This window comes from Microcebus murinus, chromosome 12, assembly GCF_040939455.1.
Source record: "Microcebus murinus isolate Inina chromosome 12, M.murinus_Inina_mat1.0, whole genome shotgun sequence".
NCBI classification, from domain to species: domain Eukaryota; kingdom Metazoa; phylum Chordata; class Mammalia; order Primates; family Cheirogaleidae; genus Microcebus; species Microcebus murinus.
This window is the reverse complement of record NC_134115.1, coordinates 88,644,074-88,665,888: the sequence shown is the minus strand read 5'-3', so window position 1 is coordinate 88,665,888 and position 21,815 is coordinate 88,644,074. Positions and strand designations below refer to the sequence as shown.

General features: G+C 61.3%; 1 protein-coding gene across 1 annotated transcript in view; it reads right to left on the bottom strand.

Moving 5' to 3' along the window:
* Nucleotides 1–21,815, bottom strand: part of HMCN2 (hemicentin 2) — a 140,917-nt gene that overhangs the window by 40,086 nt on the left and 79,016 nt on the right. The window contains exons 39-60 of the mRNA XM_012754522.3: nucleotides 20,446–20,603; nucleotides 19,349–19,472; nucleotides 17,617–17,792; nucleotides 16,887–16,983; nucleotides 16,614–16,733; nucleotides 14,843–15,004; nucleotides 13,928–14,209; nucleotides 12,727–12,894; nucleotides 11,480–11,593; nucleotides 10,945–11,031; nucleotides 9,789–9,980; nucleotides 8,414–8,587; nucleotides 8,183–8,296; nucleotides 7,570–7,712; nucleotides 7,045–7,195; nucleotides 5,450–5,668; nucleotides 3,623–3,736; nucleotides 3,090–3,277; nucleotides 2,436–2,532; nucleotides 1,512–1,673; nucleotides 1,225–1,338; nucleotides 344–546 (exon numbers count right to left, since the gene is read on the bottom strand). Coding sequence (XP_012609976.3) covers nucleotides 344–546; nucleotides 1,225–1,338; nucleotides 1,512–1,673; nucleotides 2,436–2,532; nucleotides 3,090–3,277; nucleotides 3,623–3,736; nucleotides 5,450–5,668; nucleotides 7,045–7,195; nucleotides 7,570–7,712; nucleotides 8,183–8,296; nucleotides 8,414–8,587; nucleotides 9,789–9,980; nucleotides 10,945–11,031; nucleotides 11,480–11,593; nucleotides 12,727–12,894; nucleotides 13,928–14,209; nucleotides 14,843–15,004; nucleotides 16,614–16,733; nucleotides 16,887–16,983; nucleotides 17,617–17,792; nucleotides 19,349–19,472; nucleotides 20,446–20,603 — 3,359 coding nt within the window. The remainder of the gene's footprint in view (nucleotides 1–343; nucleotides 547–1,224; nucleotides 1,339–1,511; nucleotides 1,674–2,435; nucleotides 2,533–3,089; nucleotides 3,278–3,622; nucleotides 3,737–5,449; nucleotides 5,669–7,044; nucleotides 7,196–7,569; nucleotides 7,713–8,182; nucleotides 8,297–8,413; nucleotides 8,588–9,788; nucleotides 9,981–10,944; nucleotides 11,032–11,479; nucleotides 11,594–12,726; nucleotides 12,895–13,927; nucleotides 14,210–14,842; nucleotides 15,005–16,613; nucleotides 16,734–16,886; nucleotides 16,984–17,616; nucleotides 17,793–19,348; nucleotides 19,473–20,445; nucleotides 20,604–21,815) is intronic.

The following is a 21,815-nucleotide window of genomic DNA, read 5'->3' as shown; positions in this document are numbered from 1 at the left end:
CCCAACACATGCTTGTGGGGGAGCGTGGGACAGACTGGGGGAATCACGGATGGTCAGCCAGAAAAGCTGGAAAAAGCTTCTAGATACTGGGAAACTAAAGCAGGCAGTGGGGCTGGGGCTGGCTCAAGGTCATCCTTGCCCTTGACCTTGAGTGCAGGGTTGGATCTGGACCCGAGCTCCAGAGCCCTGTGCAATTCCCATGTCTCCTGCCCTGAGAGCTGCCAATCGACTTGGTTTGGGGTCCCACAGGCCACGGAGGCAGCAGCCCCCACACCCAGCCACGCGCTTGCCACCTCCCTCCACTGATGGCTGCCCACGGCGCCCACACCCCCGGGCCGCTCACCTGGGTGTCCGGAATCTCCAGCCGCTGCCCACCCTGCACAGCCTGGGCCCACTGTGCCAGGGCCAGGGGCTGCCCGTCCTTGTACCAGGTCACAGTCGGCTCAGGGAGCGAGTCCGTCTCACAGCTCAGGACGGCCTTGTCCCCCGCCCGCACCACGACTGCATCCTGGGGGCCACTGGGGGCCTGCCTGAAGGTGGGGGGGACTGGGGGCAGGAGACAGAAGAGTGGGTGCTGCAGCCACCACCCCCCTTCCTGGCCCAGGCAAGCCCGTGGAGGCCCCCAGGTGTCACACGGTGGACCTGGCCCCAGGGGCTGGCGCAGACCCAGGGGAGCTGGAGGAGAGCCCGGCTGGCACACCCAGGACCCGCTATGTGGCCAGGGACGGCTGCCTGCCTCTCCGGGCCCCGGCCTCACAGATGGGGGGATGCTGACGGCCCTCCAGGCTTGTGCAGGCCCCGGCCAGCTGGGTTAGAGCACCCTGTGGGGGCCCTAAGCCCCCTGTTGCTCCAGCAAACCAACGTAGAGGCCCCCCATCCTCAGCTGCAGCCTGTAGCACCTGGCTCAGTGTCCGGCGCACAGTAGGCGATCAGGCACGAATGTGCGAACCAGCCCCAGGGCTAGAAAGGGCCTTCCAGGAGCCCTGGCACCCGACACCTTGGGCCGGCTTCCCCAGGAGGGCCCGAAGACCACAGTCCCCGCAGCAGGCTCCATGCCGAGGAGCCCGAGCTCCAGCAGGCTTGGGGAGGGCCCTTCCCGGGCCAGGCGCTGCCCCTCAGAGCTGACTGCTGCAGGCGTCCTGCCTCCCCCAGTGCCAGCTGCCCTGCTCCTGGCCACACTGCCCAGGAGGGGACAGTGCGGGTGGGGAGCAGGCAGGGACGTACCCAGCACACTCAGCTGCACCAGCTTCTGGTCCCGGCCGGCAGCATTGAGGGCCTCGCACGTGTACGTCCCGGAGTCCGACGGTTGTGCTCGCGCCAGCTGCAGCGTGCGTGTGCCTGTGGGGGGCGGGAGGACGCACGGGGGTCAGCCCCTCACGCCAGCAACCTGGCCCAGCCCCAGGCCTGCTCCCCCAACCCCCAGTCCCTCTCAGCCCCTCAGCCCTGTCCCAGGGGTGGGGAAGCCACTGTCACCCCAGGTGACCCCAGAGCGAGGCCCGATGTCCACCCACCAGGCAGGAGGAAGGCCTCTTCCCCCAAGGAGAGGGCCCGGCCGTCCTTGTACCACGTGAACTCGGGGCTTGGGTGAGCATGGACGTCGCAGGGGAGGGAGACGCTGCTGTTGACGATGGCAGTGACCTGCTCCGAGTCCGGGCCTGCGATGCGTGGCGGGACTGTCCCACAGCCACCAGGATAAAGACGGGCGTGAGAATGCAGACCCCCAGGGGGGGCAGAGAGCCAGAGCGGGACGCTGAGAGCCCCCACTAGCCCCTGGCGCATCTTCAGATGACCCTGCTCGGAAACCTGCATCTGTCATCACCATCTTATGCACAGGAGCACTGGGGCTCAGAGATCAGAGAGGGAGAGTCACTGTTCCAAGGCCACACAGCTGGTCAGTGACAGATCCAAAATATCAATTCAGGTTTGAGTCCATGACCTTGAGTGCTTAACACTCTCTCTCTGTCCCTGAGGCTGCAGCTGTCCCCACATCTTGAGGCAGAGCTCGTGGCCCCCGAGGCACGGTGAGAATGCGGAGGTTGGGAGTGCAGACTCCGGGGTGGTGAGACCTGCCCTCCCCTGGGCGACCTCCCTGAGTCTGTTCAGTCCCGCGGCTGTGAAGCTGGGCTGGCCTCCTAGCTCTGCTGGAAGGGGTCTGCCTGGGGAAGCGCTCGTTCCCATGCCAGGTACACAGCAGGTGCTCAATAATGGTGCTGTAAGGCCTTGGGAGAGCCGTTCCCCAGCTGCCTCCAAAGCTGCTCAAAACCAGCTGCGGTTGGCCCAGTCGTGACCAGGGCCCCCCAGACACCCTCTGTCCTGGGACATGGCTGACGCCGGCTGGGATCGCTGCACCCAGCGTGGGTCCCGGAGCCCAGGGGGCTGCAGCGCAAGGGGGTGCCCCTCAGGGCGGGGCAAGGAACCTGCAGGGCTGCACTCACCTTGGACCCTGAGGGTGAACAGCTTCTCAGCAGAACCGGCCTGGTTCTCAGCCACACACATGTAGCTTGCAGCGTCGGCCACCTCTGCCGTGGAGACCTATGGGCACGGGGACCCCGGGAGCTACTGTGAGGCCGCCTCCCTCCCTCCCACCCCACACCAGGTACACGGAGGGGCCAGGAGGGGCCACCTCCTTCTGGGGCTCTGGGTGACATTCAGGAGGGGGCGTGAGGCTGGTGGTGGGGGGTCCCTGCAGCACACTAGATGGAGGACACCCTCCCCTGCCCCGTGGGGGCGGCTCTGTGTGCTGGGCCCCAGGTGTCCCCGCAGCTCTGTGTCTGGGCACTGGGTGGCCAAGGGTGCCGCCTGGCGTCCTGAGTGCTGGTCACGGCTCTGTGTGTGCCACCTGTCGTTCCCAGGGAGGGCTGCCCCGTGCCACGCTGGGCTCTAGGTGTGGTGCGCATGCGCATCCTTTCCCAGGTGAGACCTAAACCTCCAGGTGCCGTGTGTGGCCTGTGCTGGGCTGAATGAGACCCAGGTGTTTGCAGCGTGGTTCCCAGCAAAGAGCCTCCCGTGGCCCAGACTGCTTGGTTCCCCGACAAGCAGCGCTGGTGGCAGCAGCCGCTGCCTTTAGCCCGCACGGGGGCAGCCCTGACCTGCAAGACCTGCCCGTCCTCCAAGACCCGCAGCCGTGGGCTTGGGGAGAAGGGCAGCCCGTTCTGGAGCCACGAGACAGTGGGCACGGGGTTGCCCAGGGCCGGGCACTGCAGGCTGACGGTGCTGTTGGCGTTGACCGTCACTTCTTCCACCAGCTCCTCCGTGTCACCCAGGATCACAGGTGGGGCTAGGGGCGGGGAGAGGAGGCTGAAGGGCCGGCACAGGTCCCTGGGGCAGGGGTGGGTGTGGATTCAAGAGGGCACCCTACGCCAGGCGCTGCCTGGGGCTCCTCGTGCCCTGCTCACCAAACCCTCCTGGGCCCTGATGCAGCTAGGGAATCTAGGGCACAGAGAGGGTTGTGATTTGCTCCACATCACACAGCCAGGAAGCTTCTAACCTGGAATTCGAACCGAGTTCTGCCTGGTTCGGAGCTAAGCCCGTAACCCCACTAGAACACACTCTAGCTCGATGCCAGGGCCCTCGGGGGCCTGCGGTCCCGAGACCACCCACGCCCCGGCCCTGGGCCACTCACTCAGCACCAGCAGCTCATAGTGCAGCCAGTCCTCGCCCACCTCGTTGGAGGCCTTGCACGAGTACCTCCCTGCATCCTCTGCCCGCACCAGGGGGATCTGCAGGACCCGGCCTCCTGCAGGGACACGGGACAGAGGCCTGAGCTCAGGGCAAGTGTGCCTCCAAGAGCAAGGACATGTTCTTTCCTCTGGAGGGGACCTGGGGCACGTCCCTGCCCCCTGCCCGGTCTGTAGGGGGGAGAGAACCGGCCTGCCCCGCCCAGCTCGTGGGGCGAGGGAGACTCAGGTCAGAGCAGAGTCACAGCCTGCTGTGGGCCAGGCCCCACTGGGCGTTCCTGGCTCAGCCCACACTGACTCTGTGGGGCGTGTGCTGTGTTATTCCCATTTTGCAGAGGGGAAAACTGAAGCTTTGCAACCATGCTCGGCAAGAGAGCAGCAGCTGCTGGCTCAGGTCTAGTGCTGCCATGCTGAGCCCAGCTCCTCCGTCAGGGCCGAAGGGAAGGGGCAGAGAACGGGGCAAATGTCTGGGCAGAGGCTCTTGGGAGGCCAGGGGGTGGCTTCCGGGTGTGTGTGGGGCTGGTGTGTGGTGGGGGAGGCATCGCCTGGGACCCTCTGTGATCAGGAGCCAGCCAGGGCCTCAACCTGGCATCCCTGGGAGCCGGACTTGGTCCAGTGGGGACTGCTCTAGGGTGGCCACGTGCTCAGGATTCTGGGCTGGGGAGGGCTGTGGTGGCATGGCCAGGGTCACACCAGGGGCTCCTCACCTGCAGAGCCCAGGGACAGTGGCCAGGACTGGGGAGGCAGCGGCCATGGTAGGGGGGTCAGTTAATCTATGGTCTGGGTCAGAATTCAGGTCAGCTTATGATCATGACAGCTGTGTGTACTCAGAGTTAGGAGCCAGTGGCCAGAGTCAGAGGTCAGTGGTGGGTTTGGAGGCCAGCGGCCAGGCCTGGGGTCAGTGGCTTTGGCCTGGGCTCAGCTGAGGGTTGGGATCAACTCCTGGTCAGGGTCTGAGCGACGGGGCTGACTGTGCACCCAGGGCTTGGGGTCAGCATCAGAGGCCAGCGGCCAGCGTACGGGTCATTCCAGGGATCTCCAACCGGAAGAAAGTGCTTTCCGGACACGTGCCTCTCCCGGCTCTCTGGAGGCCGCCTTCTCTGTAAGCACTGCCGCACGACCCTCGTATGACTCGCCCACGGGAGGCCCGTGCAACTGACCGCTTGCCACCGGCCGGGCCTGGCAGGACGCGGTGCGACTCCTAAGCCGGGGGACACCCAGTCGCCCTCACCAGACTCAGCTGGGGGAGCTGGGGGGACCAGCTGGCGACGCCAGGCCTTTTTAAGGCCTACCCGTGGAGGCTTTTAATTCAAAACCACCCAGAAAAAAACTATTCTAAAATAAAAGGTTAACTTAAAAACTTAAATAACCTTAAATGACTATTTAAAGTGGTAAAAAGAAAAAAATAACCAGACACATGAGCCAAAAACCACACGTCACATGAATGTGGTCTTCCAAGCCCAGCGGGAGCTTCCATGTCTGGGGTCTGAGCCGGCTGAGGATCTAATAACGGAGCCGACTCGGCTCTGCCCATCATTTTGGGACATCGCAGATCTGGAAGCCCAGTGGTGGGCGCGGCCTGGGGTGAGAGGCTGTGCTCTAAAATCCAGAGGCAGAAGGCGACCCGGTTCCTGCCTTCAAACAAGAACTTGTAGCCCAGTTTACAAGTGGCAGCTGGGTCCAGAGCAGTCGTGCCCCTGCCTGAGGTCACACAGCAGGCAGCACGGGAGGAGAGCTCAAAGCACCAGCGTCCTCACACAGCCCCGGCCCACCTTGCAGCACAGACACCCCGTCCGCAGCTGAGAGGGGCTGATCCTCCCTGTACCAGGTGAGCTCCGGGGGTGGGATGGCGTTGGTGTCACAGTACAGGTAGGCCGGGCTGTTCTCCACGATCTCCCTGTACTCTGTCACCTCACCCCGGGCCTCCTCCTCCCGGGACAGCATCTCGAAGGCTTCACTGGCATCGCCCAGCTTCTGGAACATGGGAGGCACTAGGTGGGGAGACAGAGCCATTAGGAAACGCGGCGGAGGGGTGGGGGTGCTCCTCTGCTCACAGACACTCCCATCCCAGCCTCCCCTGGGCGTGCAAGTCCACCGTCCGAGCCACTCCCTTAGGTCACACATTTCTTAAATCCACTCGCTCACTCCCTCAACTGGTGTTTATTAAGCAGCTACTATGTGCTGGGCACTAAGATGAGCCTCCCTCCGGTCCTATGGGGCTCATGTCTACTGGGCTCTACAGATTCTTTGCATCATGGAAACATCTTCGGGGAGCAGCCAGACCCTAAGCTTTAGCCACTGTTCATCGGAGCACAGAGGCACAAAGTCATCAGCTGTTAGAACTGGGAGGGGCCTCAAGGTCACCCGCTTTGATCACCTGCATTTTATAAAGGGTGAAAGGAAGGCCCAGAGGGCAGTGGCCTCCCCAGGTCACAAAGCCAGTTAATGACAGAGCCGGGGCCGGAGGCCACAGTGCCAGAGATGAGAAAGGGCTCAGCCAGCCTGGAGCAGGGGCACCTCCTAACAGGCCGGCCACTCCAGCATCGAGCACCAAAGTCCGGCCCTGAGCACTCCCCGTCACTCTGCCTGCTTGTCAGCCTCCCCCGCCCTCTGCCTGTCCACCTCCCAGCCTCCCAGCCTTCTCCCAGCCTTCTCCCAGCTTCCCCTGCCCTCTGCCTCCCAGCCTCCCTCCCAGCCTTCTTCCCAGACTCCCCGCCTTCCTTCCAGCCTCCCAGCCTCCCTCCCATCCTTCTTCCCAGCCTCCCCTGCCCTCTGCCTCCCAGCCTTCCCACCTCCCAGCCTCCCTCCCATCCTTCTTCCCAGCCTCCCCTGCCCTCTGCCTCCCAGCCTCCCTCCCATCCTTCTTCCCAGCCTCCCCTGCCCTCTGCCTCCCAGCCTCCCTCCCAGCCTTCTTCCCAGACTCCCCGCCTTCCTTCCAGCCTCCCATCCATCCTTCTTCCCAGCCTCCCCTGCCCTCTGCCTCCCAGCCTTCCCACCTCCCAGCCTCCCTCCCTTTCATGCTTCGCTTTTTTGGAAAGGAAAATGTCAAACGTTGACAGAAGCAGAGAGGAGACTACAAGGAGCCCACGTGCCCACAATGAGCCTCCACGATTATCTGACGCCCAGCCTAGAGCGTCCCGAAGCAAATCCCCGGCTCCCCCATAGAGTGCGAGGCGTCTGGCGGAGGGTTAAGGGCGTGGCGTTTCAGCTCAGCCAGACCAGACCCAGGCTCCGCCACTCGGTTCTGTAATTTGGGGCCGTGAGAGGCGCGTGGGCAGCAGCGGCACAGAGGGGGGACTACTCCCCGCGGACACCTGGTGGCTCACGCTGGCCGACACCCCGCCCCGGCCCTGCTGGCGACACGCACCCTGGATGAGCACATTGAAGTCCTGGTCGTCCTCGCCGGCCACGTTGCTGGCCACGCACAGGTACCGCCCCGAATCCGAGAGCTGCGTGGGCTGGATCTGGAGCAGCCGCCCCTCGCCCAGCACGCGGAGCCGCCGGCCGGGGGTGACGGGCTTGGGGCGGGGGGCGGACGGGAGATCAGACTCGAGGAGGCCAAAAGCACCAAGACAAGCGTACTTTTGTATTTTAATAAATGTTTTTAAATACAACACGAAGCGATAGGAACACCCTGACAGCCTTGTACAACCGAAGCCACACACCACAAAGACCGGAAGAGAAGCGCATGGGTGAGGAAACTGGAGTTGAATGTTTATGAGACTTGGTCCCCATAGAGAGTCAGATTTCTTATTAAAACATAAAGGGTTGGAAGGGCCCAGACCAGCTCTGAGGCCAGGTGCTTTAAGGGCTGCCTTTTCTGGATGGTTCCATGCAGAACCAGCAAGACCCAGGGGTGAGAGCCAGAAGCTGCCCAGGGGTCCCCGCTCACCTGCCCGTCCTTGTACCAGTGGATGGTGGGTGGGGGCACAGCCCAGCACTCACACTCCAGGGTCAAGGTGCTGTTGACCTTGGTCTTCACTTCCTTCACGCCAACCTCCCCCAAGGGGTCGTCTTTGGAGATGGAAGGGGGGACTGAAAACCACAGGGGAGTCTGAGAGCAGATCTGGGCGAGTGGTGCTGAGACCCTGGGCTCACCCTGACCCTGGGGCAACCCTGGAAATGGGGCTGGCTCCCAAGAGTGGAGAAACAGGGACCCTGGAAGCCAACCCCTTACTGGGCTGTTCGCTCAGGAAGATGGCTGCGAGACAGGGCAGGTCTGAGGCAGGGAACTTCCTGGGGTGACCTTGCAGGTCCTTCCTGGGGTCCTGGGTCTCCAGCTGTGGAGCCTCTGGGGGCGGCCCCCCAGCAGAAGTGGCAGAAGGAAGCCAGGCCTGGTGTGGGTCTCATGTCCCCTCTTCACGGCGCCCTTAGCTGTGAGATGGGGAACGCCCAGCCCGCCCCGGCTGCCCGGTGGCTGTCAGAGGAGCTGAGCCATGTGACAGTGCCCAGGGGTGTCAAGTGTGGCCCGGGTGCCTGCTGGTGCCAGTGGGTCCCCGACTCACTGAGGACTTCCACGTGGTAGTTCTTCACGGCCTCGCCCAGCTCGTTGGTGACCAGGCAGGTGTACTGGCCGGCGTCTTCCCGCTGGGCGTTCAGGATCTGCAGCCCACGGGTGCCTGCGTGGGGAGAGCGGCCAGGGTGGCCTGCAGCTGCAGCCTCACACCAGGCAGGAGCTCAGGCTCCCCAATGGCGTGCCACCTGTCCCCACACACCCCCACCTCCGAGGGCATCACCTGGAAGCATCTGGATGTTCGTGGAGGCCTCAAAAGGGGCCCCATCCTTCATCCAGGTGATGTTGGGGGAAGGGAAGGCCAGCGCCTCGCAGATCAGAGAAATGGGGTTGCTGATGGACACTGTCACCTCCTCGTCTGCACTGTCCTCCGTCACTCCCAGGATGGCAGGGGCCACTGCGGTGGGGCAGAGAGGGTGCTGGGTGCTCGTGAACATGATCCCCAACCCTGGGCCCAACGACCAGGACAGCCTTGAGGCCCAGGCTCAGCCTCAGTGCTGCTGTCGCTTGCATTATGCAGAAAGAAAGCGCGGCTCAGTGCCTCCACGCTTGAATTCAGGCCCTGGTGACCCATAGCCAGGCTCCCCAAGCTAAGCAACAGTATGAGAGAGAAAACTGAATAATTTCTGCCTTGATTTCCCTGATAGCTTCTCAACATGTAGCCCCGCTACCCATTCAACCAGAGCCTTCTCAGTTCTGTTTGCATTTCTGGTTTGTACACCCCCGAGACGAGGAGAAAGGGTGGGGGCTCTGTTCCTTGCTGGGTAGAGTAGCTCTGCTTTCAGTGGCCTTAAAATTTCCTCTTCCATTCCTAGTGGGGACTCTCCCTTCAGCTGCTGGCGTGTGTGTGTGTGTGTGTGTGTGTGTGTGTGTGTGTAATAGAGACAAGGTCGCACTACGCCGCCCAGGCTGGAGTGCGGTGGCTAGTCACAGGCACCGTCCCACTGCCGCCACTAACCTGGCACAGCTCACCCCTCGTTAGGCAACTGGGGGTCCCCGGAGCTCCCAAGGAGGTCACCACCTTGATGCTGACCTTACCGCAGACACCTGATTGGCAGCACTATAGCCCAGAGCTCCGGGCTCCAGCGACCCTCCCGCCTCAGCCTCCCAAGTAGCTGGGACTACAGGTGCCTGGCCCCGAGCCTGGTATCACCAGCCCTTTGCTTTTTAGAAACAGATTTCACTAAGCCAGTCTGTGCTTCCCTCAACTGATAGATTTTCTGTTTCTCCAGCCTAACGAGACGGTACATGACACCGCCCTCAGGAGGCCCCAGCCGGACCCACCACCCTGGGGCCTGGCAACAGCCAGGTCATCTCTCCAAGCCTCAGAGCTTTGTTGGTGACGTGGGGACAAGCACATCTCCCATCTCCTAGGGTCACTATTAAGAGTCACCCATCATGCCTGTTCGTATGCCTGGCCCACAATAAAATGTTCAATTGATACAGCCACTATTATGATTTTTGTTGTTGTCATCAATAATGAGAAAACTTGGAGAAGTAGAAGAAAAGGAGTAGAGTGCTTTGTGGGAGGCTGTCCCTAAGGAGCTGGTCTCCCTCCTGCCAGCACCTGGGGTGGCCAGGAGATGCCCAGAGCTTACCCAGGACGCTAAGCTGGAAGTGTTTGGTCTTCTCCCCTGCGGCGTTGGCCGCAATGCAGGAGTAGTGGCCAGCATGGGACAGGTTCGCCTGCAGGACCTGCAGGAAGGCTCCATCCGGGGAGATGTGGAGGGCGTCTCCACCAGACAGGGGCCGGCCATCTTTGAACCATGTGACCTGGGGCTGTGGGTGGCCTATATGCAGAGGAGAGAATGAGACAACTCAGGAGGCTTTGACCAGGTCGGCCCAGGGGTCAGAGGGTGCTCCCAGATGGCACAGGGATGTGGATGCTCCATGCCAGGCCAGAGGCCCATGAAACAGCAAGAAGCTAAAGCTGCCACCAGGCCTGGCTTACCAAGCACAGGGCACAGGTGGCTTGGTACGGTATGCAAGACAGAAAGGCAACCATTCAACTATCCATCCATCCATCTGTTTATCTGTCCATTCACTCATTCATCCATTCACTCATCCATCCATCCAGCCAGCCAGCCACCCATCCCCCCATCCATTCATCCACCCATCCCTCCATCCACTCATCTATCCATCAATCCAATCCACTCACCCACCTATCTGTATATCTATCCACTCATCCATCCATCAACTCATCTATCTGTCTATCCATCCATCCACTCATCCATCCATCCATCCATCCATCCACTCATCCCATTCATCCATCCATCCACCCCTCCATCCACTCACCCATCTATCCGTCCGTCCGTCTGTCCTTCCATTCATCCATCCATCTATCCATCCTTCAGTCCACAAGCATTAATAGGAGACTACTCTGCCAGGCACTGGGGAAACCATGGTGACAAGGCAGCCCTGGGCCCTCAGGAGCTCAGACGTCACAAGGGCACTATGGTCTGCTATGGTCAGTGCTGGGACAGGGAATCACTGGGTCCTGCGGGAGCCTGGTGGGGTATCCCACAGGGCCTGAGGGGCCAGCAAGGACTCCCCATGGAGGGTCCTGGAAGCTGAGATCTGTAGTGAGGTGGGGGGAATGTTGGGGCAGAGGGACCTGGCACAGACTGTAAGACATAGAAACCTCAGTGGATGGCAGCGGGGCTGGGGCCAGTAGGCCAGTTCCCCAGGGCCCCCTCTTTTCTGAAACTGCCTTCCCATCCCTTCTGCCAGCCCAGCATGCTATGTGGCCCTTACCGGTGGCATTGCATGGCAGATGGGCAGTCTGTCCCTCGGGGACCCTGATCACCTCCTCCAGGTCCTCGTTCTCCATCCTGGGGGGAACTGGGGGGGAGCAGGGAGACAGACGGCTATCGACCAGGGTTGGCCCACTCAGGCTACAGCATCACAGAGGAGGAAGCCAAGAGCCATGGCTCCTCTCTTCAGTTTCCTGTCTCGGTTTCCCCACCCCTGTGCCTGCTTCCACAGGGCAGTGAGTTTGAGAAACACTCCCTGCGGCTGAGGGAAATAGCAGTGCCTCTGGGAGAAAACTCTGACCAGAGGGAGGCAGTTTGGGTGATGTTAACAATATCTGCCCCCTCTACTTTGGATTGGCCCTGCTGTTTCTGGAAAGTTCCATGGCAGCCTTAAAACAGAGGTTTCTGATGAGGCAAAGAAAACAAGGCTTAGCTTCTCCCTCCCCTTCCCTGGGCTGAGTCCTGGGCCTCACCCTGGAGGCTGCCAGGCAGGAGAGGAAGGACTCACGGGCCCACGAGAATGGGGTGCAGCGTACCCAGGACCTCCAGGCTGAAGTTCCTCCGCACCACCCCCGCCACGTTGCTTGCCAGGCACGAGTAGAGGCCTGTGTCTCGCTCCTGCACCCGCGTCTTCCTCAGCAACCAGCCGCCTGGGGAGGGAGGCCGCGGGCCCGAGCGTGGCTGTGAGCAGCCTTCAGGCCACGGCCGAGCCCAGGCTGCCCCCGAGGAAGACGCATAGATGCGTACGTGTCTGACCCCCACCATGTTCCACTCTTCGAATGGGGAAACTGAGGCCCAGGAAGGTACACAGATGGATGGAGCTGCCCGGAGATTAGATGTCCGCCAGCATAAACCTGAGGACCCTGCTCTAGCAAGAAGGATCTGCTACCCTGGCCTGCCCTGCTCTGGGGATTGGCTGAGGCTAAAGGGACAGCAGCGGGCTATGTGGTCAACAAGGCAGCCCCCGCTGTACTCTGACGACATGGTAAAAGGCCTTCTCCCAAGGACCTCTCAGAGGAACCCAAGGGTCTCCTGAGACCAGTCTGGAGAGGGCAGATATACAGGACACATGCCACCACTGCTGTTCCTGCACCCGGGGCAGACATCACTAATTGACTGCCACTCTACTTTCTGCTGGGCCCAGATGCAATCTCTCAATTCATGTCTGTCCCTGGCATCTGGCACCTCCTACCAAGTGCTCAGCAGTGATGTGCAGTGGGAAACATGTTTGACATCCCACTGCAGGCTGCACAGGACAATTGATGGGTCACCAAGGCTAAGCCTCAGTGGGCCTTGAGGTCCCTGTGAAGTTTGGATGGAACACTGCCTCTTGGGCCTCAGTTTCCTACTGGTATACCAGCAAAAAGCATCACAAGCCAATTTCGTGAAGAGGGTGAATGTTCAGAGGAGAAGGTGCTTAGATCAGCATGTCCACAAGTTTGTTACTGTGACTGTTCTGCCGGATGCTACATGCAAGCACCAAGAGATTTTTTTTTTTTTTTTTTTTTGCTGCAGAAATCAGACCTTTTACCATATGAACTTTCCCTGTGGGTCTCTAGGAGGGCAGCAGAGCAGGAAGCCTTTCCCGAACTTATTTAAATCCTTCTTTGTTCCTGAAGCGCTCACCTGACCAGCGTTTGGGGTGTTCTCTTTGGGGAGGAGCAGCTGGATGCATTACCCCACCAGGCCTGGCAGCTCAGGGTTAGAGGTCATGGGCGTGTGATGGACAGGGGCAGAGGCAGACGGCCTGATTCCCAGGATACGACACCGGCTGGTACCTTACCTGCCAACAGGTAGGTGTCCTCCCCGGGGCTGATGGGCTCCTCCCCTTGGAACCAGTGGACAGTTGGGGGTGGGACCCCGGTAGCTTCACAGAGCAGCGTCAAGGGGCTGTGCAAGGGGGCAGTGACGTTGGTCCATGGACCCAAGTCTCCCGTGAGCTCTGGGGGCACTAGACACAGAGAAGAAAGCGCATTCAGGACGCCCCTTCCCCAGCCACCGGCTGCCCACCAGTGGCCCCCAGCCGCTATCAGGAGAGTCTGGGGCAGAGGCGATGGGATCAGAGCTGCTCCCGCCAAACCTGTGGCACCTAGAAGGGGGCGAGTGGGGCCACCGGCTGGGCTTTGGAGCCAGGCAGATGTCCTGGGCCTCAGTTTCCCTAACCCCTAGAGGGTTGCTCGGGAGGGTTCGACCACAGCACGTGCAGAGCGCCCAGCCCCGCACCTAGTTGGGGCCCGTGCAGAGCCCATGAGGCCAACCGAGGGCAGAAGGAGCCCAGACGGGTTTGCTAAGTCCACAGAGCCAAGGTCAGAGCAACTCTGCACTTCGAAGAGACACGTTTGCAAAGGAAGCCACACTCCACAGGGGCGTGGTCGCTGGGTGAGGCTAGTGCTCCCTAAACTGATCCCTGTCCCCTCCACCTTCCCCCTTACCACTCCCCGCCTCCACCCTGAACTGTCCAGGCATACAGCAGGAGCTCAGTAATGACTGGAATGCACCAGGCTGCTGCAGCCACCCTCTGCCTGGCATACACTTCCCTCGCCGGGCAGCTGCCTGACTCCTGGCGCAACCTTTGCGGTCCAGCTTAACGGCCTCCTCCTCCAGGAGGCTGCCCTGCCCCCACGGCAGCGTTCAAGGTCCTCCCGGTCCCTGCAGGCCTCCCCCACACGAGCTCCCCCATCTGCCATGCCGTCGTGTAGGGCAGAGCCTGCTGACCTCCCAGTGCCTGCAACAGCGGAGGGGAACAGGAAAGGCGGGCGGCAGGGAGGGAGGGAGGCAGATGGGGGAATCGGTGCCATCTGGGACCAGTCCGGACCTTGGGCACTTTCCTCCAAGGGCAGCTCTCGCCAGAGCCCGACTCCAGAAAGCACAGAGGTGTCTGCAGGGGCAGCCTGGGACCTGTGCCTTGGGGGTTGACCCTGCCTCGCCCTCGCCCGTGCCCGGACACAGTGCCCTGCCCGCCTCCAGCCGGCTGCGGTCCTCACCCAGCACGGAGAGCGCAAACCTCCTCTCCGCCCTGCCGGCCGCGTTCTCGGCCACGCAGCTGTAGCGTCCGGCGTGGGCAGCCCGTGCCCGCTCCACGCGCAGGCTCTGCCCCTGGGCCTGCAGCCACAGGCCGGGCTGGGCGTCCACGGGCTGGCCGTCGCGCTGCCACGTCACCGTCGGAGGCGGCTTCCCTGTGGCGTTGCACTCCAGAGTGGCCGCCCCGTCCTGGACCACGGACACCTGCGCGGGGGGCTCCTGGGGACCGGCCATCTGAGGGGGAACTGGGTGGGGAGAAGCGCGTCAGGGACAGCTGCTGGGGAGGCCAGGCACTGGCACCTGCCACGTGCCCCACGGGGCACCTCTGCTCCCTTTTGTGACCTTGGCCAGGTGACTTCACCTCCCTGGGCCTCTGTGTTCCTTCTCTGCAACGGGGTCCTCACGGAACCCCAGGACACGGCCTGGACATCGCGGGCAGGCCTGCTACCTAGGGACAAGCTCACCGCGCAGCCCTTTCGGGCGGGATCTTGAGGGTTTTTCTTGCTCAAAAACCAGAGGCTTCCTGGAGCTTCGACAGTCCCCAGGGCTGGCTGGGCGTGGAGAATTATCCCTGGGTGGGTTTGTCCCCAGGATGGCGACAGAATTTTCCTTGGTTTTATTTTCTAGCACAATTTTTACAAGGCCGAGTTATTCAATTTCTTCGCCGCGGGACAAGCAGATGGAGTTTTAGATTTCCATTATATATAAAAAGTTCACATAAAATTTACACTTCTTTTATGTTTCCAACTGTTCTAAGATGTGATTTTTTTCTCTCTGGACCACTGGGGGGTACTTAGGGGTCTGCCCCCTGCCCCTGGACTTGGGGGTGTCACCACCCAGCCCGCCGCTCCCCAGCCCCGCCCAGCCGGGCCACCCACCGTGCACCTCCAGCTGCCACTCCCGGGCGCCGCTGCCGGCCACGTTGCTGCACTCACAGGTGTACGTTCCCTCCTGGGCCGGCCGGGCCTGTCCCAGGTACAGCAGCCTCCCCACGGCCGACACTTGCTCGAGGCCGGCCCCCTCCCCGGGCAGGGGCTGACCTGGGTGCGGTGAGAAAGAAGCCCCCAGTCCAGGACGTTTACAGGGACACAGGGTCTTTCCACCCGGAGTGTTTGTCACCCCCCCCCATTCTCCCCAATTCCCGTCCACCCTTCAGGTGTCCACTCAGACATCACTTCCTCCAGGAAGCCTTCCCTGCATGCCACATCTGATCCCGGCACCTCCTCTGAGCCCCAGGCTTCTCCCCTTCTGCTGCAGGTGCCCATCTCAATCTGCCTGGCCTGGGCCCTCCACAGCGGCAGGCCTTGCCTCACTTTCCCTCTGGGGTCCTTAGGGGCTCCCCAGGGCCTGGCACTCGGCAGGGCCCCACGAGGCTGCTGAACGAAGGGCCCGCCCACCTGGCTACAGTGACCCAAGGAAGGAGGCCAGCACCGGTGCACCTGGCAGCAAGAAGACCCCCTTGAAGGGGAGAGATTGTCAACCTTGAGCCACTGGAGTAAACACGGCGGCACCTGTTTAGAGAGGAACAGACCTCGGGGCTCAGTCATGGTCAGTGCAGGATGCAGCCGGGGAGGGGACACTGTGGCCACCGGACAGTGCTTTCTGCCTCTGCCCTGGTGCTCTCAGTCTGCCTTGCTGTTGCTCCCAAACCGCTTCCCAGTCCAGATCTCCCCTCTGAGCTCCAGACACTAGGTCTCGCTGCCTACTTGACATCACACTGGGCACCTAACAGACATCTCCATATTACCTCTCCCCAAACGCTGGTCCTCCCCTGACACCTGCCCGGGAGCCTCCCACCTCGGTGATGGCTCCTCCACTCCCCACCAGCTCCCATCATCCCTGACTCCTCCCTTCTTCTCACTCCCCCATCCAACTGGCATCTCTGCCCCGGGGCCTTCGCACCTACCCTCACCTGTGCCTGGAATGCTTTTCCCTGCGCTAGTCCGTGTCTGTCCCCTAACTTCAAGTCTGCTTGGTCAAACGTCCCCAGCCACCCAACTTGCAACTGCAAATCCTACCCCAGCACATGTTCTCCCCCTTCCTGGCTTTATTATCCTCCATAGCACTTAAGATCTAAGATACTGAGTCAGTTACTTTCTATTTATTATCTGGTTGTCCCACTGTGAGGGTGGCAGTTTGTCCGTTTTGTTCACTGGCAGAGACAGGCTCTCAGTGAACACTGGTTCGGTGAATCCCAGGTATTCACTGAGCACCTGTTTAGTACCAGGCACCGAACTTGGAATTCAGCCGTGGTCAAGGTGTGCCTCACGGGGCTCAGACTCGTGCAGCAGCAGGTACAGAAGGACCAAAGTAGGCGACATGCTAAGTCATCATGCCGGGGCTATGCCAAGGAGGCCCTGCCCCAGCATGGCAGTGAGGGAGGGCTTCCTGGAAGAAGGGACATCTAAGGTGAGGCCTGAAGACCAGTCCAGCTCTCACTGGCTGGGAGGGGCCAGGGGACCCTACAGGCTCGAGGACTGAGTAGAGAGGGGCTGAGGGAAGCATGATTTCTGTTACCAGTCCCCTCCGCCCCCGCTGTATGAGCCCACCCATCTCAGCTAGGCCCTGGGTGGGGGCCCCCAGCTGGGACTGGGAGCAGCCCCCTTGTGCTGGGCAATGATGTGGGGCTGGGTGGGCCAGCAATCCTACCATCCTTCCTCCAGGAGATCTTGGGGAAGGGGACGCCCTGGCATTCGCAGGACAGCCTGGCGGGGTGCCCCTCCTTCACGATCAGGGTGCGAGGTTCCCCCGAGGGGAATACCGGAGCCACTGAGTCAGAGCAGAGAGAGGGAGAGTTGGGGGGCTGGGATGGGGAAGGCACCGGGAGGTGAGGGTGAGGTGGAGGGCTGTATTCCGGGACCCGATCAAGGCAACATCCCCCTACCAGGGGCTGAGACCCCACCCAGCCCAGGGGACCCTCACCCCAGACGTTCAGGTTGTAGTGTCGCTCCGAGCGGCCTGCCTCATTCAAGGCCTCGCAGGTATAGCGGCCTGCGTCCCACACCTCTGCCCGGTCCACCTGGCCAAGAGCAAAGACATGCCGCTGGCAGGACACAGATGGGGTAGCCCTTGGACAGCCTGTGTGGCCTCAGGCGCGTCCCGTTGCTTTGCGGCTGACCCAGGATGGCACCCCTGCTGTCTCCCCACTGCATAGCCACGCCCTGACCTGCTGAGTGGGCGGCACGGGCCAGGGTCAGACCCGCTCCTGCCTTTGGCCTGCTCCCAGTCTCTTTGCAAAGTCCAGCAGAACAGGCCAGGGAGCAGGTGGAGGAGGAAGGGTGGTGGGGGTGGAGGAGGAAGGGTGGTGGCGGTGGAGGGGACCTTCCTCAGGGGCTGGTTCCTGGCACGGGGGTGATGCGCTGAGCTGTGGCTCTGAAGAAGGAGGGGAAAGTAGGAGAGAGCAAAGGCAGTGCTCCGAACCGGGAATGACCACATCACAAGGTGTAGAGGGGTGGGGGTGGGGGGAAGAGCGGGCTGGTGGGAAGGTTCTCCCCAGCAGCCAGAGCCACTCGTCGGGGCCCTGAGGACTCAGTGTTGGGCTTTGTTCCCTGTCCCCTGGGGGGGCCTGCAGGTCCCCCTGAGCTGAACTGATGCTTGCAGAGCCGAGTTGGCACACAAGGCCCTGCCCAGGGCCCTGGTGGAGGCCGCGCACCTCCAGCACGGCCTTGTCTGCAGAGAGGCGCGCGCCCGGCCGCGGCTCCAGGGCCCGCCCGTCCTTGCGCCAGCTCAGCACGGGAGGGGGCACGGCGTGGCTCCGGCACTCCAGGGCCACGGACTCGTTGGCCATGACGGACACGTTCCGCTCTTCTCCGAGGATGCTCGGGGGCACTGAGGGGGCAGGAGAGGGGCTCTCAGGCACATGAGGGGCCACGGCCCATGTCAGCCCCAGCCGCTTCCAGGCACCAGGAGCAAACACCAGGGCCCACCCCAGCGGGCTCACAGCCCTGCTCCAGAAGGAGGCCCCCAGATCTGAGTAGGATGGACGGATGGTGACAGTATCCACGTCCTGGATGTGACACCGTCCTAGAGTCCTGCAGGATGTCACCGCTGAGGAACGCTGGGGAAGGGACTCATGACTTCTCTGTATCATTTCCCACAACTGTGCGTGGACCTACAATTATCTCAAATTTTATTTGATTTTACTTTATTTTATTTATTATTTTAAGACAGGGTCTCGCCATGTTGTCCAAGCTGGGCTCAAACTCCTAGGCTCAAGTGATCCTCCCGCCCCAGCCTCCGGAGTAGCTGGGACTGCAGGCTTGTGACACTGTGCCGGCTTATCTCAAAAGTTTAAATCACGCCCGTCATCCCAGCACTCTGCGAGGCAGGGGCTGGAGGATCGCTTGAGCCCCGGAGTTTGAGGGTGCTGTGAGCTAAGATGATGCCATGGCACTCTAGTCCAGGTGACGGCAAGACTCTGTCTCAAAAAAAATTTTTTTTAAACATTTAATTTTAAAACACTTTAAAAGCAGGTCTTAGAACCACCTTCTCCCACGTCCCCCACCGAGATAGACCCAAGCAGGTCTGCAGTGAGGAGCGCAGGGCCAGGGCGGACTCTGGCTCCAGTTCTGCCTCCACCTCCCGCTCACCGAGTGAGGCCCTGGAGTCACGAATTCCCCTCCTGGGCCCCTGTTTTCCTCTGAAAAATGGGGGAAATGAACCCCCGCCTTGTGGGGCTAAATCCAAGGCACAGGTGGGCACTTGGGCACCTGGTACCTGTTAACCACGGTCCCGACTCCAGCTGAGGAAAGAGCTGGTGTCGGATGCCTCCTCCCCACCCGCCCCGGGCTCTGCCCCTCCCGGAGCTGCTCCTGGTGCCTGCAGAGCCCCACACAAACCCGCTAGAGGAAATGAAAAATAAAGGCCACTGCAATGCCCACGGAGCTCAGTGAACCCCCAGAACAACCTCCCAGGCGGGTGCTGTTTCGTCCCCCATTTTACAGATGAAGAAATGGAGGCTCAGAGAAGCAGAGTGGCTAGCGGCAGGTCTCAGAGGCAGAATCCGAACCCCGAGTCCATGACACCCCAGAGCCAGCGTTCCTGACCACACCCACACTGCTGCTCCAGACTGGACGGCTGCCCCCGCGGGCCCAGACCACGGAGGACACTGGGCCTCCTGCCGCTACTTCACGCCCCTCCCACCTCTTCCCCGAGCTCGGAGCTCCCGGCTGTGTGGCCGCCTGCCGGTCTGCCCGCCTGTCGGGGAGCTCACACTTCAGGGCAGGTCCCTGGGGGTCCACCGGCCCCACTCGGAGGCAGCCAGCCTCAGGTGGGCACCGCTCCCTCCAGCCCCCCTCTCTCCCTTTGGGTGTGGCTGGGGACACCCCCACCCATATTCTTGGACTGCTGGGCTAGCCCGCGTGGCCTCCCGGCCTGAGACTCACCATGGACCCGCAGCAAGGCGTCCCGGCGGTCCTCGCCCACCGCGCTCACGGCCACGCAGGAGTACCTGCCGGAGTCGGACGCCCGGGCACTGGCCAAGGCGAGCATCCGGCCCCCAGGGAAGACCTGTGGCCCCAGAGGGAAGCCCACGTTAGGCAAATGTCCTGTGATTGCACACCCCAAGGGGCAGCGCCCCATCTAACAAGCTGGCCCTGCTGCCGGGCACACCTGGATAGCCCGCCCCCACCCCAGACCCGACGCGATGCAGGGAACCATGAGCTGTCCCCAGGCCTCGGGAACTCTGCCAGCAGGCGGGCCGCTACGTCAGTCCTACGGTGGCACTCGCCGCGTGTAGCCAGTGAGCCCGTGAAATATGGCCAGTCTAAGTTGCGAAGGGCCACAGGTATAAAATCCACAGCAGAATTCAAATTTAGTATGAAAAGAAGAATGTAAATGTCTCATTGATAATTTTTATATTGATATCATGATGAAATGAAACTGTTTTCGATGTGATGCATTAACTAACATGTATTATTAAAAAAGATCTCACTTGTTTGTTTTTACTCAGTTGAAGGTGGCTACAAGAATACTTTATTTTTTATTTTTATCTTTTTTGAGACAAAGTCTCACTCTGTTGCCCCAGCTAAAGTGCCGTGGCGTCAGCCTAGCTCACAGCAACCTCAAACTCCTGGGCTCAAGCGATCCTCCTGCCTCAGCCTCCTGAGTAGCTGGGACTACATGCATGCGCCACCATGCCTGGCTGATTTTTTCTATTTTTTTGGTAGAGACGGGGTCTCACTCTTGCTCAGGCTGGTCTAGAACAAACCATCCGCCCACCTCGGCCTCCCAGAGTGCTAGGATTACAGGCGTGAGCCACCGCGCCCAGCCAAGAATACTTTAAATCACACAGACGGCCGTGTCGTGGACCGCGCCGGGTCTCCAGTGGGTGGTCTGGCTCCAGGCGGCTCTGTGCACCCCTCCTGCCTCCCTGAGCCAGCGCCACTCCTCCCTCACCCTAAGCTCCCAGGGCCTGTCCTCTGCTCCCAGCACCCACTGGAGGTGCCAGGAGAGTGAGCCAGGGCCACCCAGCCCTACTGACCTGGAGGCCAGGGGTCCCCGCCAGGGACACAGGGTTTCCATCCTTCAGCCACAGCAGTGTGGGGCTAGGGGCGCCAGTGGCATCGCAGGTCAGCCGGACAGGGGTGTTGAGCAGCACCGGGCCTGGCAGGCTGGGTGGCAGCGTGATTCGAGGGGGCACTGCAGGGCGGGGGGCACACGGGGCACAGGCTGAGCCCCCTGGGGACAGAGCAGGCAGGCCCTGGCTGGACACCCCCGCCGGAGCACACGGCCATGAGCAGAACACAAGGACAGCCACCTGGCCACAGGCAGCCACTTCACCATCCTGGAGGATGCCCATCCCCTCCTCTCATCACTGCTACCGGGCTTCTACAGATGGGAAACTGAGGCTCAGAGATGGGAAGTCACTTGCCCACAGTTGACCAGCTAGGAAGCAGCAGAAGCAGCATTTGAACTCTGGCCTCTGCTCAGCAGGGGGTGGTTTGTCACGGAGATGCTGTAGGGGCAAAGACCCCTGGACGCTTTCACTTCCTAACTCAGCGGTGTCAGAGGACACACCACCCTACAGGCCGTCCCCCGGGGCAGGAGATGGTCAGAGATTCCACTGTATCTGGGAGGCACAAGCCATGATGCCCAGGGTCCCAGGCCCCTACTGCCCCAGGTCCCAGGCCCCTGCCAGTGCTCTGAAGATAAAGACCCGACCTTCCCTGTGGCTCATGGGGCCCAGAAAGTCCAGCCTCCACATGGTCACCAGTGCCCCCCGCACCCCTGCTCTCATGCACGGTAAGCTCCAGGCCCCCCACCTCCTCTCCCTCTCTCCAGTGCCCCAGGTCTCTGCAGCCTCAACCTTGCTGCAGGTCTGTTTCAGTACGGAGGTGTCAAAGCTGCCCCTGGGCTCCAAGCCAGGTCAGTGCCCCATTACAGGCACACAGTTGTACCTTATGTTTACTAGCGCTCATCACAATTGTCACCAAGTTATACTTTGGGTAGTCATCTAATTACTGTATCTTCCACTAGACTGAAAGCTCCTAAGTTTCCCCTTTTCAGGTCTGCAGGGTCTACCCCAGAGCATGCACACAATAAACATGGTTGCATGGAAGATGGACAGATGGAGGAATGGGTGATTGAACAAATGAGTGAATGGATGGCTGGATGGGTAAGTGGATGGATGGGCGGAGGACTGGCTAGAGGGATGGTTGAATTGATGGATGGATGGATGGTCAAATATTTGCACACACGGAGGGAAGGATGGCTGGCTGGTGGATCAACTGATGGGCAGTTGGGTGTGTGCATGTACAAATGGAGGATGGCTGCCTGACTGGCTGGTGGCTGGCTGGGTGGATGAAGGGACAGATGGGTAGGTAGATGGGTGGATGGACAGAAGGATGGATC